Genomic DNA, 18,629 nt, shown 5'->3' with positions numbered 1-18,629 from the left:
TTCATAATCCACGTTTCCTGCAAAGGAGGCCCAAGTCAGCTTACAAGGAAACCAATGATGAAACAACTAAAATGAAAAACAGTTGAGTGTGGGCTGGTGACTTAATGCAAGGCAGGGCTGGCTATTGTCACTGTGTTGTACAGTTGGCTTACTGTGTTCAGCCCAAGATCTGCAGTGTGCCTGATGGGTCAGAATCCAGTGTCCAGCAGGAGGTGCTGGAGGAATGCATATTTCGCATAGATTGGATGGGAATTTCCTGATGGTTTTCAGATTATCTTCTCCAGTGCCCTGATTGGCTCAACGGCAGACTTCCTGCTTCTTGAGTGCACTGGCTGTCATAGGACAGCCAAAGAATGATGACAGACAACAGCTAGCTAGACAGTTGGGTACATAGTTATTTGTCATGCTGCTGCTAACTCCCAGGTTGTCACCCGGAAACCTCGACCCTCCCCCGAGAATTCCTCCGCAATTTTCAAAGTATGTTTTTTTTAAAAAAGAGAATCTTTTAAAACAATTACACAAGCAATGGCCCCACAAATATTCATGCAGTCTGCTATCTCTATCCCAAAGCACACCGCTTGCCTGAAGCATGGTAAAGGGCCAACAACTGCTAGCCTAGCCAAGTGATGAATCCTCTGAAGAATTACGCCATGTCCATGGGAAGGGGAACTTGGTTCTTATCGAATGGCTCTGCCATAGCAAGTAATTGTCATGGGAGAGGTTGGGTTCTGCCTCTCCCTAAGAACAATGAAGGACAGCAAACAGAATGGCACAAGATGCTAACCAGGGTGTAAACTGCACGGAGCTTTTATTCCAACCCCAGATCGATTCAGTCCCTGCCCTCTATACAGAATGCGATTTCCGTTTGGATTTGGGGCGATTTAAATTTTCCTTCGGCAGCAAGAAGGATTGATCCGGAGTAACCCTACCTTTATTGTGCAATATCTTAGAGTGTTTTTAATCCTCAATATCCGGATTGGGAAAGAAAGCTCCGTGGTAGAGAACCTCTGATAGGCTACACCTGGTCATGTGACACGCTTGGCTTAAAGGAGAAGCCCCTAATTTCTCTCAACTTCTGTCAGTCCTGGATTTTTCCTCCCTCCTCTGCCTTTTTTGATCCTCTCCCCCACCCCTCCAAGAAAAGAAAGAGGCTCCCTGCCTGGCTCCTCTTCCACCCCCCCCCCTCCAAGAAAAGAAAGAAAGAGGCTTGACTCCCCCGCCCTTCTGAACTACCCTAACCACGTGCAGAAGACTTTCCTATTTCAATGGGGGGGGGGGGGAAGAAGATCCGAGTTCAAAGCAATCTGAATTCAACAGGATTGACAATGGAATAAAGAAAGTAAGTGCAGACTCTGCCCAGGAACAGACTCACCTGAGATCCCTCAGAAAGACAAGAGGTTAGGACAGAAAGTCTATGGCTGTCTCACCTCCAGTTTGTTCTTCAACCCACTGGTTAATCTGCTTGCGGGCTTCAGATGCAGCATTTTGAAAATCCACGGCAGATAACTCAGTGCCATATAGATTCTGAATGTTAGTCAAAAAGTCCTGGAGAAATCATGAAGGATCTGTTTCAATATACAGTGTCAGTCACCCTCGCCCCTAGAAACTAAAGACTGAATTAATCACATTTCTGGATGCCAGCAGGAACTGCATTCCTTTGCATTAATCCTCAATGGCCAAAATAACTCGCATTGCAGGGAAGTTCTTATCAGGGAGAATAAGCACTGAAACAATTTCACAGGATGTGGCACCCCCCCCCCCCACAAGACTCCCCATAAAGGACAATTCCTCTCCTTTCTCTACAATCTGTGGGACTGCAAACGTTTGGGCATCATCTGATTGGCAACTGGCACCAAAATCCCAACATTTTAAAAGACACTGTCTCCTTGACACCAAAAACCCAACATCTTACAAAGCATTCTTAACAATGTACATTGCCTGTTCATTTTTCTTTGGTCAAACAGCAGAGATCAAAGAACTTTAAATCCCAGATTCTCACTGCAAAGAACCATCCCAGGATGCTGCTTGTGGGCCAGTCAAAAGCCAAAGTTCTTTTATGCCCTCAACATCGACTTACCTGCAGAAAGGTGCAGCTCTTCTCTCCATAGAGCCTATTGGCAACCTTCAATATATTGGGGGCATCACTCTTGTTCAACTCAGCATTGAGCTTTTGTAAATGTGAATGAAAGTCATCGACACCATCAAAATGAAGCATCTGTGAGGGGGGAGGAAGAAGAGTGTGTTTTTATCATCACCTTCCCTTTCTCTTCCCACAACAGACACCTTGTGAGGTAAGTGTTAAACATATTTATAAATGATTTGGATGAGGGTTTAGAGGGGATACATTACATTTGCAAATGATACTAAACTGGGAAGGGTAGCAAATACAACTGAAGACAGAATTAGAATACAGGATGAACTTCATAGACTCGAGAAGTGGGTTAAAATGAATAAAATGAAGTTCAATAGGGACAAATGTAAAGTTATGCAATTAGGTAGGAAAAACCAAATATACCAATATAAGATGGGGGAGACTAGTCTTGGCAGTAGCATGTGTGAAAAGGATCTCGGAGTCTTAGTAGACCATACATTGAAAAGGCAAATGGGATTTTGGGCTCTATCAAACGGAATATCGTGTCCAGATCACAGGAGATGATGGTACCACTTTATTCTGCTCTGGTTCAGCCTCACTTGGAGTACTGTGTTCAATTCTGGGCATCCCAGTTGAAGAAGGATGTAGACAAACTGGAGCGTGTCCAGAGGAGGGCAACAAATATGGTGAGGGGTTTGGAGACCAAGACGTATGAAGAAAGGATGGGGGAGCTTGGTCTGTTTAGCCTAGAGAGGAGATGACTGAGAGGGGATCTGATTACCATCTTCAAGTATTTAAAAGACTGCCATGTAGAGGATGGAGCAGTGTTGGCCCCGCAGGGACAGACCAGAACCAATGGGATGAAATTAATTCAAAAGAAATTCCATCTAAACATCAGGAAGAAGATCCTGACAGAGTGGTTTCTCAGTGGAACAGGCTTCCTCGGGAGGTGGTGGTTTCTCCATCTTTTGACCTTTTTAAACAGAGGCTGGATAGCCATCTGACAGAGAGGCTGATTCTGTGAAGGCAAAGGGGTTGTGCATTACAGTAGATGAGCAATTGGGATGTGAGTGTCCTGCATAGTGCAGGGGGTTGGACTAGATGACCCATGATGTCCCTTCCAACTCTAGTATTCTCTGATTCTAGGACTGTGATTGGTCCAAGGTCACCCAGCTGGCTGCATATGGAGGAGTGGGAAATCAAACCCGGTTCTCCAGAATAGGCACTTTTAGGCAATTTGCAGGACACTCACAATCCTATCACTCATCCACTGTAATCTGCCACTCCCCAGGGGGAGGTGGGACTTTCACCAGGTATTTGCTTGAGGCCGACTGAGCGAACAACATCCGCTGCTCCCCCGACAACCCCCTTACATGACTATTTAAGGGTTCCATTAAAGTTGCTATTTTTGTTGAACAATGTTCTGTTGAAATATCCTAGTTACAGGTTATGTTATAATTGTTATATTTTTTGTGATGTTCCATGTAATTACCACTTTATGTTTTATGTAAACTGCCCAGAGCCATATGGAAGGGCGGTATAAAAATCTAAATGAATAAGATAAAATAAATGAATAAATAAAAAAGAAGAGAAGCCAACTCTTTAGGAGTGAAGAGGGGAGATATGAATAAACTACAGGGCAGCCACGTCTGTGAAGGCCAAATAGAGAACTGAAGGAAATGTTGGACCGAGGCCCATTCCACACTTTTTATGCACTTGAGAAGTAGATTTCCTTATTTCGCAGAGGACACTCCAGCTGCAAAAACCACTGAAAAGCCCATTCCATCTGTGCTTTTAGTGGAGTCTCCCAAATTCTGCGTTTCCTGCCTCACAGGAAAACGAACCTTTAGTATATATCCTGTTTCCTTCAAGATCACAGCCTGATACTTGTAGACTGAGATAAACAAGGTAGCAGTAATGTTAAAAGCATGTTAAGATGGCTTTTGCATTTGCTGAGTCTGCAGTTTTGAGGAGGCCTGCCTGGACTGGCTATGTGTTGACTGCAGTCTTTTGATGCAACCTTTGCTATAAGGACCCAGGAAGAACAAAGCCACAGCATTTGCATCAGGAACTTTTGCAGGGATAGATGCATCCCTTAATCATGAGCACTTAATCAAGAGCTTGCTTCTACTGGTTAGTTGATTGCTTAGCTTGGATCTCTTTGGCTGAACCCTGCCCAAGAACATGAAGCACCTTTGTGAGTCACGCCTCTGTGAGTTGTGGGACAAGAATCCCTGTTGAGAATGTGTGTGCGTGAGACTGTGGTGGGAGGGGCTGCCAAATCCAGGTTGAGAAACTCCTGGACCTTTGGGATGGCTTTGGGAGCTTAGGGGTACAATGCCAAGCTGTCTACCCCCCCCCCCAAACAGCCCTTTTCTCCCAGAAACTGGTGTCTGGAGATGAGGTACACTCCCAGGGGATCCCAAGTCCCACCTGGAGGCTGGCATCCCTAGCTGAGAGCTACCTACAGCTGCACCCAGTGCAATGAGGTACACTCCCAGGGGATCCCAAGTCCCACCTGGAGGCTGGCATCCCTAGCTGAGAGCTACCTACAGCTGCACCCAGTGCAAGGAAAGCTTCTCTTCTGGATGTGACAGTTTAAAGCATCCTCACAGGATACGGGAGGTTTTATTAGGGCCAAGTAACAAAACAGCCAGATAGCAGCAGAAGAAGATGTCACCAGGAATAAGGGAGGGGGGAGGGGTTGCTGACCTTGGCGAGTTGTGTGGCTGTGTTTCCTCTGGCCCCTAAGGAGAGCATGACCAAGGCTGTGTAGATGCTGACTGGAGAAAAAATGAAGTTGCCTTTCGGCTTGGTTTCCTGGAACCTGTTGTACAGAGAGACAGCTAATTCCCAATTTCCCTTTTCCAGCACCGCCATGTTGCCAACCTGCAAGCGAGAAACAGAGACTGCTCCGTCTGTGGGTCTCCAACACACAATCCGAAATACCTCTGCCCATTCTAAGGGATCACGTAGGAGGAAGTCAGAGGGGAAGGACTTGGCTGAGATGGGTTACCCCTTTAGCTACACAGCATTGAAAAGGTTCTCTTCCGCCAAGTGAGGGCCTGGCTTGGGTGGCCAGTTTTCACTGGAAGAAGAATGGACCCTGTTGGAGGACACCTCTCCCTTTGCGGCTCTTGGCAAAAAGAAGCCCCCCCCTCACCCCGCACCTGTGGTGGAGTCCCTACCCTGCCAAGAAAAGGAAACGAAAAATGGCAAGAGAAGGAGGAGGAGGACAGAGTTACCGGATCCACAAGCACAGCTGGCTCTTCTTATGGCGTCTCTTGCTTTGGGGGTGATTTTGCGGATGACACACTGGAAAGAAAGGAAGACAGTGGGACCAATAAGACTGTCCTCAGAGCAATGCCGTCACCTTGGAAATGGGAGCAAGTTTGATGGTATGCAGATGGAAAGAGATGGAAAGAGATGGAAAAACAGCCCACCCCAAAAGAATACATGACAAGGTACATTACAGAGCCTTTGTGAAACTCCGGAGTCACTTGAGACAGGAAGGAAGGAAGGAAGGAAGGAAGGAAGGAAGGAAGGAAGGAAGGAAAAGACGATTTCTTCTTTCTCACTTTTCCTTGAATGGACAAACGCTTTTTGCATTATTTTTTCTTTCTTGCACCCTTCTGAATCGGTTTCCAGCGATTAGAGGAGCAGCTTTTTGTACTGCTTCTTTTATTTAACCTTTTATATGGGGGGAGGGGGATTAGAGCTCGCCCCAAATCCCCCCCCCCTTGTGCCCGGCCTAGCTAGGTCTCCAACGACCACCCCACTCCCCCCCCCCCGCGGACCCGACGTGCCGCTCCGCCCCCCTCGCTGCGGCCACCCAGGTGAGCCCCACGCCAGGCCAGGCCAGCCCACGTGGGCGCGAAGCAGGGAGCCCCCCCGGCGGGACTGCAGGGCGCAGCAGCAGGCGACGGACTTACCTGTCCGGACGGCGGCGCCGGTGTGCGGGCTCCGAGCAGGTGCAGCGAGGTCAAGGCGGAGGCGCCTCCCCGCACAGCGCGTCTCGGGGGCCGGGCAGCCGCGGGCGGGAAGGAGGGAGGGAGGGACTAGAGCGGGCAAAAGCCCCAGGGAAAGCTCGTCCCCTCCTCGCTCGGGGTCGGTCAGGGGGGCCCGTCCCCAGGGGAGGACCGTGCCTAGGAGGCGCCTCCGGGGCTTGGCTCCACGCAGAATCCCCACTCCGAGTCCAGGTGCCACCTCTGCGTTGGGAGTTAAATACCATAATTCTGTTGATACCAAAGAAAGGGGAATGTCTGCCCATCAAAGAGGGTCGCCTCCCACCTTCCCAGCACGGAATGGGGAAGTGTGTCCAAAGGTTAGATTCAAGACTAAGAACTACTTAGTCTGAGGAAGAGTGCTTGTGCGCGAAAGCTCACGCCTGGAATAAATGTTTGTTGGTCCTAAAGGTGCCACTGGACTCTGATTTTGCTTTGTTGTGTCCAAAGGTGCTTCTAACCCTTTCCCAGGTATTCCCTCCTGCATGTGATTCTTTCCTGTCTTTCGACATGACTCTGAAGAAAAGGTTTCTATACATCATATTTCCCTACTGTGAGCAGCATCCAAGCGGCTTACAATCCCCTCTCCCTTCCTCTCCCCACAACAGGCATCTTGTCAGGTAGGTGAGGCTGAGAGAGCTCTGAGAGAACTGTGAACATCCAAAGGTCAGCGAACATACTTCCTGTGAAGCAGTTGGGAATCAAACCCAAAACTCCAAAGAAAAGGCTGCTGGCTCCCAGAAGACCCCAGAACAGCCTTTTCCAGCCTTTTGACCCTGGTGGAGCCCATGTTTTCAAGGAGCCTTGGAACGGATATCAACTGGCCACAGCTCCCTCTCAAGCACCCATAAATCGCATGTCACTAGAACTGACATCATGGCCTGTGTTTACAGACAGTCTCAAGGAGGGAGCGGGGAGGGCATAGGACAGGTATAAGGTGGGAATAGGTGTGCAGGCTCCGCCCCCTCCCTGGCACAGAAAGAGAACTCACTCAGTGTTCAGGTCTCTTGTTTGTGGCCATGTCCATTAAGACAGGATGGGAAATATCATGGAGCCCCCCACCTCGAGCTCCCGTAGACCCCTGGTTGGGAATCCTTGCCCTCCAATTTTCAAGTTTAACGGTACTGAATGACAGCAGCAAAACCAGCTGACCCTGAGAAATAGTAATAATCAGGTCTAAGGAAAGACCAGCACTGGAAGAACTGCTCCAAACTTCTTTGATGTAATCCTTTGGGGCACCATTGCTCCTTTGCAGGAAGAGTGGATTATAAATGGCCGAACAAATAATGTTCCCTGTGCCTGGAATTGGGTAGAAAATTAGTCTAGTGTTTCTTCTACCTTTTCATTAAAGGTAAAATCCTTGACTTGTTCCCTGAAGGCTCACTCAGTGAGATGACCAGATGCGTAGTGGTGACTGCCGCTGTGAAGAGCACTTTGAAGTGGGGCTGAGCCCCCCTTCCCTCTTTCAAACATCTGTACAAGATGCTTTTTAAAGTGGTGATAACTGGAGAGTTTGTGATTTTTCTGGGGAATCGTAAACCACATGAGTCCCCATCCTGTTCTACCCACAGCACATCAGTATGCAGATGACACTATGCCCTTTCTGTCGATGGGTGGGGAAGTGTGTCCAAAGCTGCTTCTACCTTTTCATAGATAATCCCTTCTGCACAAATAGTTATAGTATTCTGACTTTTGAAACAACTCTGAAGAGCTTTTTCTGCTTCATATTTCTATACTTTAAGGAGCATCCAAGCGGCTTACAATCACCTAGGTGAGGTAGGTGAGGCTAAGAGAGCTCTGAGAGAACTGGGAACATGCAAACGTCACCTGTGGAGGAGTTGGGAATCAAACCTGGAACTCCAGAGAAAAGGCTGCTGGCTCTCACCACTGGAAGAACTGCTCCAAAATTATTGAATGTATACCTTGGCGCCACTTGGCTTCATTTACATCAATAAATCCCTGGCTGCCTTTCACAGGGAACATTCAGCACAGAAGTGGTGTGACACATCCCAGCAGAATCAGCAAAACAAGCACAAGAGAAGCCAAGCTGCATCAAAAGCAAGGGTTTTGCTAGGCAACCCGAGGCAGGCTTCCTTCCACCTAAGGCACTAAAAGCAGTAAGACTTAAACTTGGACTAACTGCATAGGACTGCACAGTGAGTAAAAGATTTTCATTCTCTCTCAGATTTTCATTCTCTCTCAGTCCACGTAAGGAAATAATCCGTGGGCATTTTGAAACTGCAAGATGTAATTATTCCAGGAGTTGCAGCTGTACATTCTGTTCCTTCTTCATTCACATCTATAAATGTCTTGTGAATAATTGTGGACACTTAATGGTATGGGATCCCGACACACCCAGACAAAGGCTTCCAGTAGACCCAAAGCTGAAAAATTGGACCGTAGATTGTAGATCTCTTCCTGCTTAAATTTCGGGAAATACAAATGAACATCAATGAAGTAAGAAATCTTTTTTGGCTTTGTCTATTCTTGGAGCCCTGCTAAAGTGAGCTCATTCTCCAGGTACAATGAGTGAGAGAGAGGAAATCGCTACACTAGTTTGGTGTAGTGGTTAGGAGTGCGGAATTCTAATCTGGCAATCCGGGTTCGATTCTGCGCTCCCCCACATGCAGCCAGCTGGGTGACCTTAGGCTCCCCACAGCATTGATAAAGCTGTTCTGACCAAGCAGTAATATCTGGGCTCTCTGAGCCTCACCCACCTCACAGGATGTCTGTTGTGACGAGTGGAAAGTGAAGGCGACTGTAAACCGCTTTGAGACCCCTTCGGGTAGAGAAACACGGCATATAAGAGCCAACTCTTCTTCTTCATTACCAAGTACTTTTCATGTTCTGCCCCCCCTCCATCTGTTCAGCTAAGTAGGTTTTTAGGCCATTAGCCTAACTCACCGTCCTTCCTCTGGAATTCCTGGTTTCTCTTTCATTCCGCGGTTACATTTGGCCATCTGGTAGTGAGAACTCTGCCTTATCTCCTAGTGTCCTTGGTTCACAAGAGAGCGGCTAGAGGCCACCTGCAGGCAGCGCTTGGGAAGTGGGACATGATGTCTCATGTCTTTCAAGGCTAAAGATCAAAGGCCTCTAGATGTGAACTGGTATTCCCACTTAAACCCCTAACCTGCAAAATGTCAGGGAGATCACTCTTCATCTCTTTCAATGATTCCGGTTCCTATCATTCTATGTTCTGTTATGCTTAGTGGATCTTATCAAAAACCTTTTCTACTCTATGGATTTTCATCTGCTAGAGGATCTCACTCACGCAAGAACCCTAACAGTACTGTCATGAAAGAAACAATCACATTCAGTTAGCAAGGTACAAGCACTAATGTGCGTGGGAAATCATTTTGGAGAATAGCTTTTGGGGTCCTACTGCAGAAAGGGGCTGCTGTCACAGAGACTACAGCTCAGTGGCTGACCATATTTGTTCAGAAACAAGAACTCAGTGAAAAGGGGCCTTGAGCAGCAGAATTCAGAAATCTGGATCCTCCACAAGCCATCAGAGTACACTGCATATCTAAGAAACCTCCTGTCCCAATACATCCCCAGACCAATTCTAAGATCTCCAGATGAGCATATGCTGGTGGCCCCTGCCCTCTCAAATTGCAACTGGCCATGACCAGGTAATTTTGGCCCTGGCCCCAGCATGGTGAAATTCCTCACTTGCAGAGACACAGGCCCTGACAGGGCCTGCAAACTGGAGCAAGCATTTGGCTGAGGGTGGGTTGCAGAGACGAATCACCCCCCCCCCAAAGAATACTGATAACACTCCAATATACTGAGGCAGAACATCCGGACTGAGTTTTAATTTTTTGTTGTAGAGTTTTCATATTCTGATTTTAAATTTGTTGTGAAATGAGCTATAAACCAGTGGTCCCCAACCTTTTAATCACTGGGGACCAGTCAACACTTGACAATCATACTGAAGCCTGGGGGGGGGAAGTCTTTTGCCAAGGGACATCACTGCCACCTGAGCCCCTGCTCCACTTGCTTTCCCGCCGGTGCCCCTGACTTCCCACCGCCCGCTGGGGGGCGCTGCCAGCAGCAGCTGTGCAGTACCATGCCAAGGGGGAACCCCAGCCATGGCAGCCACTGGAAAGCACCAAAGGTGAGCTGGCAGCAGAGTGGCAGGGCAGCCTCTGAGGCAGCAGCTGGGGAGGAGGAGCCACGGCCTGGTACCGACCGATCTACGGACCAGTCCCAGTCTCCGGACCGGGGATTGGGGACCACTGCTGTAAACCACTCTGAGAGGGGCGGTTAATGAGCTGAATGAATAAATGAAGGAAGGAAGGAAGGACGGACGGACGGACAGAGTATTGGGACAGATGAAGCATTCTTCTGATTCACAGAAGAGTCCTCTACTTTCTGCCTACATTTCTGAATTAAAAAAGAAAAAACTATTGCCCCACTTCTCTGTTTCTGCATTTTCCCATTTCTCTGATATATCACTATTTAGGCAGAATATCTTATAGTTGGGGGGCGGGGGGTGATCACCTGGTCCAGGCCAATGATTTTCAATGTCGTCAGGAAACAGGATGATCATTCTTTTCCCACGTATGGCAGTTCCAGGATGTGTCATTTGCGTTCAGGGATGTACAGAAAAGGAAGCTTCTTGGACATGCACATCATCTTCATGGTATTCTTTTCGTTCTGGATGGAGGAACAAAAAATGGGGGATGGGGATTGTATGTCCACCATTGGCTGAACATTGATGAGTGCCCACAGACAGGAACAATATTGTCTGAATTACATTAAAACAAGTTATGCTTTGTAGCTTCCAGTGGCCATTAACTCCTCCAGAGGCAGAGCCACTTAAATGAGAGAAGGTTCCTCCAGCCTAAGATGAGACACAGCCCAGGGATACTCAGGGTTCTTGTATAGACCCCTATTGGGCCACCTCCAAACCTCATGGAACACTCATAATTTGGGGGACAAATGGGCATACCTGGAATTTTAACCAGTTCCGCCTTCTCAGTTGCAGAGGCCTTTGATCAGCAACCTAAATGTTATCCTTCTCACACAGTATAAAAATCCCAGATCCAGGCCACTAAAAAGCACACGGGTATCAACCAGAACACCAAGGGTTGGGGTGACAGCCAGATGACACAGCGTCTTGTCGAAGCAATTCTTAAGCTCTTTCAGAGGGTTCCACTAGATTCAAATGAAGCTAAACTTAAAGCCTGACTATCATGAATACATCCGACATCAAGTTTGGAGTCCAGTTTTTACTTGCCGCCTGGGAGGACAGTTGATGAAAATGGGTTATCAACCTACCTCAGCTGAGAAACCCCAGAAGTGGTTCCACCATGCAGAATATGGTTGGGATACATAGATGTGGACACACCCACAGGGGGCCTCTCCCCTTCCCACCCCCTCCAGGACAATGACTGGTCATTTGGGGAGGGATGTTTATCAAATTTTAGAACCTGACCCAGAACTAAACTGGAGCTATTGCAGCTCCTGGAGGGCAGGTTGATTATGGGCCCTCCACGGGGTCCTCGTAAGGACCTGAGGAGCCACATCCTGCTCCAGCTGTAATTTCCAGAGCAGCATCAGGGGAAGACCCACGTACAGCCATCCAGCCTGGAGGTAACTGTCATGCGGATCACTGGGGACAGGTGCTCCAGGGCCCCATAGGATACTAGTAGCCTTGCTTGGTGTAGGTGGGAAAATGCCTGCTGTGCTACTCTTGTAAGCTGAGTCTCCATCGTAATGGAGGAGCTGAAGATCATCCCCAAATTCCTGACAGCAGGTGTAACTATCATCTGCACCCCGTCCAGGGTGGCTAGTCATGCTTCCTTCCAGGGGACCTCCCTCTCCGCGGGATTCAGTTCCAGACAACTCTGATGGAGCCATTCTGTCACGGCTCCTGAAGGTCAAGGGTTCACATGGGGTATTTAGTTGGTCCCTCACTGACAGATAGAGCTGGGTGTCATCTGTGCCCCATGGCCAGGTCAGAAGCTGACTGGAACTGATCCGGGGTTGAAGTTTCTTCTAGGTTTGCTTTCAGTTGATCAGCAGCTGCCCTTTCAACCCAGACACAAGGAGGACTCACTCTGTTAGCTATATTGCCATTTTGATGCAAGAATACGCAAGGCACTCCCTCTGAAGCCAAGTCCCGAACTTCAGCACTATGAATACCTTCTGGCGCATAGACCATTTCTGTATATCATCTAAGCCTTTTGAGGGAGGAGCGGCTCCCTTATTATTATTATTATTTCAATTTATTTCCCACCACTTCCAAATGGCTCGTGGCAGGTTACAGTGTCTTAAAACCTCATTAAAACGCCCATAAACCATCACAACATGGTGGTGCAATAATAAGATCCCCTTCCTACCCCCCTCCCTAAAAGGTTGGGGTGGAGGAGAAGGAGGTCAACGCTGTTCAATTAGAAGCCCGGGGGAGAGCAGTCGATGTACCACAGCAGCCCCAGCCTCAACTATAGACCTGGCAGAAGAGCTCCATCTTGCAGGCCCTGCGGAATGTTGAAAGGTCCCGCAGGGCCCGCAGCTCACCCGGGAGCTCATTCCACCAGGTGGGGGCCAGGACCGAAAAGGCCCTGGCCCTGGTCGAGGCTAGGCGTGCTTCCCTAGGGCCAGGAACGACCAGAAAATTCTCACTCTCAGAGCACAGAGCCCTGTGGGGGGCATAGGGCGTTAGGCGGTCCCTCAGGCAGACCCGTGTAAAGCCTTAATGGTTAGAACCAAAACCTTGAACTGGATCCGGACGGCAATTGGTAACCAGTGAAGCTGCCTCAGCACAGGCTGGATGTGGGCCCTCCAAGGTGTGCCGGTGAGGACCCTAGCAGCTGCATTTTGCACTAGCTGGAGTTTCCGCATTAAGGACAAGGGTAGGCCCGCATAGAGCGAGTTACAGAAATCTAATCTGGAGGTGGATCACAGTGGCCAGGTGTTCGGGGGACAGGTAGGGCACGAGTAGCCGGGCTTGGCGAAGATGGAAAAACACCTGGCCTGCCGGTAGAGATAATGTTCCCCTTCAAGTGGGCTTCCCTGAACTATTGGTAGAGATCAAGAGCAAAATGTGCATTCACACTTGCCAGGGGCTCCATGTTGCCAACCTGCAAGTGGGAAACAAAGGAGAACTTGCTGGAAGAGCTGTCCTGGGACTGTGGGGAAGGGCCACCTGTGCAGCTGGGAAGGCAGGAACCTGCTCTGACAATAGACCAGGAGTCCCTGTGCTAAAGACAGAGACCTGCTTAATCAATCCAGGAACACTCAGCAAAATATGTATGACAAAAATATTACATTGAAATTTCCTCAAAAATGGATCATTCCTAAGCATCTAGAGATGATCTTTTGAGTTACAGAGTATTTGAAAAAATATGAAGAATTCTTCTAGGACACTTAAGTTACGAGGTTCTTTCTTATCCAGTGAAGAAGCAGAAGTCTGGCGAAACGAAATGTACCAGATGTGTCTGGTGACTAAAAATCCTTTACAAATTGAAGATTGTCCTAAAAAGGTTGCTGAATGTGTATGGCTGGATTATATACAGCTCTCTTACACAGGGGGTCCCAGGGCTGTAGTGTGCACAGGGCTTTTTACCCACTGCTAGCTCGAATAAATCCCTGCCGTCTACACAGAATTCGATTCACATTTTGATTTTGGGCACATTACATATTATCTCTGCAACAAGCATGATTAATTTGTGATGACTCTACATTTTCCCTGCAATATCCTGGAGTGGATATAAGCCTTGATATTTCAAAAACCAAATTAACTCTGCCTCCAAAGCTGTAGCAAATCAGTCTTCCCTGATTGGCCAGGGCATCAGTTCAAAGTCTTCCCAGTTCCTGGTTGCAAGGCTTGTCTTAAAATGACGATGCTCCAGAAGCCCTAACTTCTCTCAGCAGAGTTTTGCCTCTTAGTCCCCCCCCTCTGCTGTCTCCAATCCTCTCCACCACCATCCCCCATTCAAGAAAAGAAAGAGGCAGCTGCTGCGCTTATCTCCCCTCCATTCTGAGCTTCCACAATCCAGTGCAGAATACTTTCTGTTTCAATGGGGGGATAAAGGAAGACCCAAGTTCAAATCAATCTGAATTCAGTAGCATCCACAATGGAATAAACAAAGTAAGCAGAATCACAGGATCAACCCTGTTCTATTGCAACCCTCCTGGTCTACTGCAAGAATTTGCTTTATGCAGAATGAGGCCAGTCTGCAGATGAGGCCAGTGCTGGAGGAAGATCGGATGGGGCTCCCCTTAGGAAGACATGATGTCACGCTGATGTGGCTAGCTGTCATACTCTCTCGCCATCCTGGCTGGTATATGGAAGGCTTATATCTATTTTCCCGCCAAGTTGAATTGTATTTTTCTGGAAAGTTGTTGGGATTTTAATTGGGGATTTAATTGTGTTTTATTGTATCTGGATTGTCATGGAACACACCACGAGCCAGCATGCCACGAGTGGTGGGTAACAAATTGAATAAATGAAATCAAAATCAAGATGCACACCAAAGATTTCAGGTGCCTGCACAGGATTTTTAAGGAGGTTTACTTTTCATTCCAGAACCTTTGTGCAAGTTCATCATTCGTTGTCTTTCACTTTTCCTTGAATTTTCAAACTCTTTTTCTCTCTCATATCATTGTCAATAGGTTGATTCAATATGTAGTTTTTTGTTTTTTCTTTTATTTAATCTTTTTTGAGGGGCTAAACTCCTCCCAAATCCCCTTTGGACACACCCTTGCTACATTTGCATCCTCTGACCGCACACAGGAATGGAACAGGACCCCATTTGCGGTAAGGGCCCCCCACCCCACCCTAGGGCATACACTTTGCTGTTCTCTCCTAGTTCTCCCCCCTCCCCTGGTCAAAGGCAAGGATGGCCCCGATGTGACCATTCACTCCCCTTGATGCGGTCCTCCAGGTGTGCCCCACACCCAGGACAGCAAAGTAGGGAGCCCCTTCCGTGGGATTTCCGGGGGTGCCACAGAATGTATCAACAGAGAGTTTATATAAGACTAGAAATAAAGCCCATTTTATATCTAAATAAAATGGGTGCTAGGCCCCCGTCCCCGGGGAAGCCTTTGCAGGGGAAAGGCTTCCCAGGGGGGGATGGGGTGGGTAGTGGTGGGTGACCTGGGGTGTCCTGGCACCGTCCCGGGGCATTCTCTTGTCCCCAGGAGCAGCCTCGTCGCGGGGAGGCTGGTTCTGGAGGCGGGAGAAGGGCTGCGGCCGGGCACCCACCCACCCCGAAGGCTTCTGAAGCCTTCTCTGCGCCCCGGGAACAGGCTTGCCGCGGCTACTCTTGGAGCCCTGTCTACTCTTTGAGCCCTGCTAAAGTGAGCTCGTTCTCCAGCTACAATTAGGGACAGAGAGAACCAGAAAATCACTACACCAGTGGGTAAAAAGCCCTGTGCAGACTACACCTGGGACCCCCTGAGTAAGAGAGCTGTATATAATCCCGCCATACACATTCAGCAACCTTTTTAGAACAATCTTCAATTTGTAAAGGAAACATAAATATCTTAAATGTCACCCTGGAGTGCACATGGAGATCTGGTACACTTCATTTTGCCAGACTTCTGCTTCTTCACTGGATTCAAGAAACCAAATAAAAATAAAAACAAAGTCTGAATGGAGCCCAAAGAAAGAACCTCATAACTTAAGTCTCCTGGAAGAATTGTTCATATTTTTACAAATACTTTGTAGCACCTTTCCCTGCCCCAAAGCCTCACCTGGTCGGCCCACTCACCCGGTTGGCCCGGTGATGTCTGGGATAGGCCAAGGGGCCAATCGGGACCCGCGTCCTGGACTGACATTTGGCCCTGAACTGACACTTGGACTGACAATTGGCCCCTTTAAGGTTTGATACCAGACTTGCCCCGCCCCTTTCTCCTCCCACAATGCCCTTATTCCTTTATTCTTTCTGCTCCCATAGTGTGGTTTACGGATGAGATGGTACAGGTGTACAGAGGCCTCTGTAAGGTGTTTGAACTTTGTAACCTAATCATGAGCCCTGCCAAGAGGGACAGCTGGCTGCTGCTGAAAAGAAGTTTGGAAGACCTCTAAATATGGAAGTCTGAATGGACTGTGAGCTGCTTCTTCTTCCAAGGGACTCCCTGATTGTGACCTGCTTGCTTTGGGAATAATATATTTAAGTGGATTCATGTAATTACTCTCTTTTAGCTACATAGAATAGGATTTCCTATATTCTTTTAACTTGAGTCTAAAGATGAAAAGAGTTATGCCTTAATAAAAAGATAACATGGAGGTTAGGACTGTCTAATCTCTTTCTTTGTGTACCATGTCTAAAATGAACCAGGAGTATTTGAAAAAATATGAAGAATTCTTCTAGGACACTTAAGTTACGAGATTCTTTCTTTGGGCACCATTCAGACTTTGTTTTTATTTTTATTTGATTTCTTGAATCCAGTGAAGAAGCAGAAGTCTGGTGAAACGAAGTTCACCAGATGTGTCTGGTGACTAAAAATCCTTTACAAATTGAAGATTGTCCTAAAAAGGTTGCTGAATGTACATGGCTGGATTATATACAGCTCTCTTACACAGGGGGACCCAGGTGTAGTGTGCACAGGGCTTTTTACCCACTGCTAGCTCGAATAAATCCCTGCCGTCTACACAGGATTCTATTCACATTTTGATTTTGGGCACATTACATATTCCCTCTGCAACAAGCATGATTAATTTGTGATGACTCTACCTTTCCCCTGAAATATCCTGGAGTGGATATAAGCCTCGATATTTCAAAAACCAAATTAACTCATGGTTAACTGATTGTGACCTGCTTGCTTTGGGAATAAGATATTTAAGTGGATTCATGTAATTACTCTCTTTTATCTACATAGGATAGGATTTCCTATATTCTTTTAACTTGAGTCTAAAGATGAAAAGAGTTATGCCTTAATAAAAAGATAACATGGAGGTTAGGACTGTCTAATCTCTTTCTTTGTGTGCCATGTCTAAAATGAACCAGGAGTATTTGAAAAAATATGAAGAATTCTTCTAGGACACTTAAGTTACGAGATTCTTTCTTTGGGCACCATTCAGACTTTGTTTTTATTTTTATTTGATTTCTTGAATCCAGTGAAGAAGCAGAAGTCTGGTGAAACGAAGTTCACCAGATGTGTCTGGTGACTAAAAATCCTTTACAAATTGAAGATTGTCCTAAAAAGGTTGCTGAATGTACATGGCTGGATTATATACAGTTCTCTTACACAGGGGGACCCAGGTGTAGTGTGCACAGGGCTTTTTACCCACTGCTAGCTCGAATAAATCCCTGCCGTCTACACAGGATTCGATTCACATTTTGATTTTGGGCACATTACATATTCCCTCTGCAACAAGCATGATTAATTTGTGATGACTCTACCTTTCCCCTGAAATATCCTGGAGTGGATATAAGCCTCGATATTTCAAAAACCAAATTAACTCATGGTTAACTGATTGTGACCTGCTTGCTTTGGGAATAAGATATTTAAGTGGATTCATGTAATTACTCTCTTTTATCTACATAGGATAGGATTTCCTATATTCTTTTAACTTGAGTCTAAAGATGAAAAGAGTTATGCCTTAATAAAAAGATAATATGGAGGTTACGACTGTCTAATCTCTTTCTTTGTGTGCCATGTCTAAAATGAACCAGGAGTAGTTTTGCCTTGTACCTTTTCCCAGGAACTTAATGATACAGGAAAATTAAATAGACCCCTAAAGCTTCTCCAATGCCTGCTTGTACCTGAATCAGACCAGACCAGAGTCACTGAGACAAATGGAAAAGCTTTATTGTATTAATTGATTGTGAAAATCAAAGTCCTGTTGATATCAAAGAAAGAAGTAATGTTGCCCTATTCAAAGATGGTAGCCTCCCACCTTCCTAGCACTCAATGGTGAAATGTGTCCTAAGATGCTTCTACCCTTCCATAGGTATTTTTTTAGGCATAAATGGTTACATTATTCATTCTTGTCTTCCAAAATGACTCTGAAGAGCTTTCTATACTTCACGTTTCTCTACTTTAAGGAATATCATAGCAGCTACCAATCATCTTTCCCTTCCTCTTCCCACAACAGCCATCTTATGAGGTATATGGGGCTTAGAGAGCTCTGAGAAATGTGACTGGCTCAAGGTCACCCAGCAGGCTTCATGTTGACGAGTCGTGAATCAAACCCAGTTCTCCGGATTAAAGGCTGCTGGCTCCCTGAAGAGTCTAGCAGCACCAGTTTTCAGGTTTAACGGTACTGAATTATAGGATCAAAAATAGCTGATCCTATTTTTGATCCTATAATCAGCTTCCATTAAAGACTATGGCCAGCAGGAAAACAAAAACAAAAAGCAGTAGCAAACACCTGGACTAGTGGGCTCTTGAATGTATGGTCAAGATATAATAAGAGACTATCCCCAACATCATCAGTATTGAAATCGCCAATTGAGGCATATTTTGGGAAAGCCCAACAGAAAAGGTTGACTTGTCTCCAGTACAAAGACTTAATATCAAAGACTGGCAAGTTCAAGGACATACAAACAATAAAGAAAGAAGGAGTAGAAATTCAA

At 46.8% G+C, this 18,629-nt stretch overlaps 1 protein-coding gene across 1 annotated transcript; it reads right to left on the bottom strand.

Moving 5' to 3' along the window:
- Positions 1 to 1,427: 1,427 nt before the first annotated feature.
- Positions 1,428 to 6,127, bottom strand: LOC143844179 (leukocyte elastase inhibitor-like; the record flags this gene model as incomplete). The annotated part of the gene is made up of 5 exons (XM_077351177.1): positions 6,025 to 6,127; positions 5,338 to 5,407; positions 4,805 to 4,981; positions 2,078 to 2,215; positions 1,428 to 1,545 (listed from the first exon to the last, which is right to left on the bottom strand). Coding segments are annotated over exons 3-5 (424 nt in total), but the record flags the coding sequence as incomplete, so codon positions are not given.
- Positions 6,128 to 18,629: the final 12,502 nt, after the last annotated feature.

The sequence above is a fragment of the Paroedura picta genome, chromosome 9, assembly GCF_049243985.1.
Source record: "Paroedura picta isolate Pp20150507F chromosome 9, Ppicta_v3.0, whole genome shotgun sequence".
Classification (NCBI taxonomy): Eukaryota; Metazoa; Chordata; class Lepidosauria; order Squamata; family Gekkonidae; genus Paroedura; species Paroedura picta.
The sequence above is the reverse complement of the archived record's forward strand: the minus strand, read 5'-3'. Positions and strand labels throughout refer to the sequence as shown.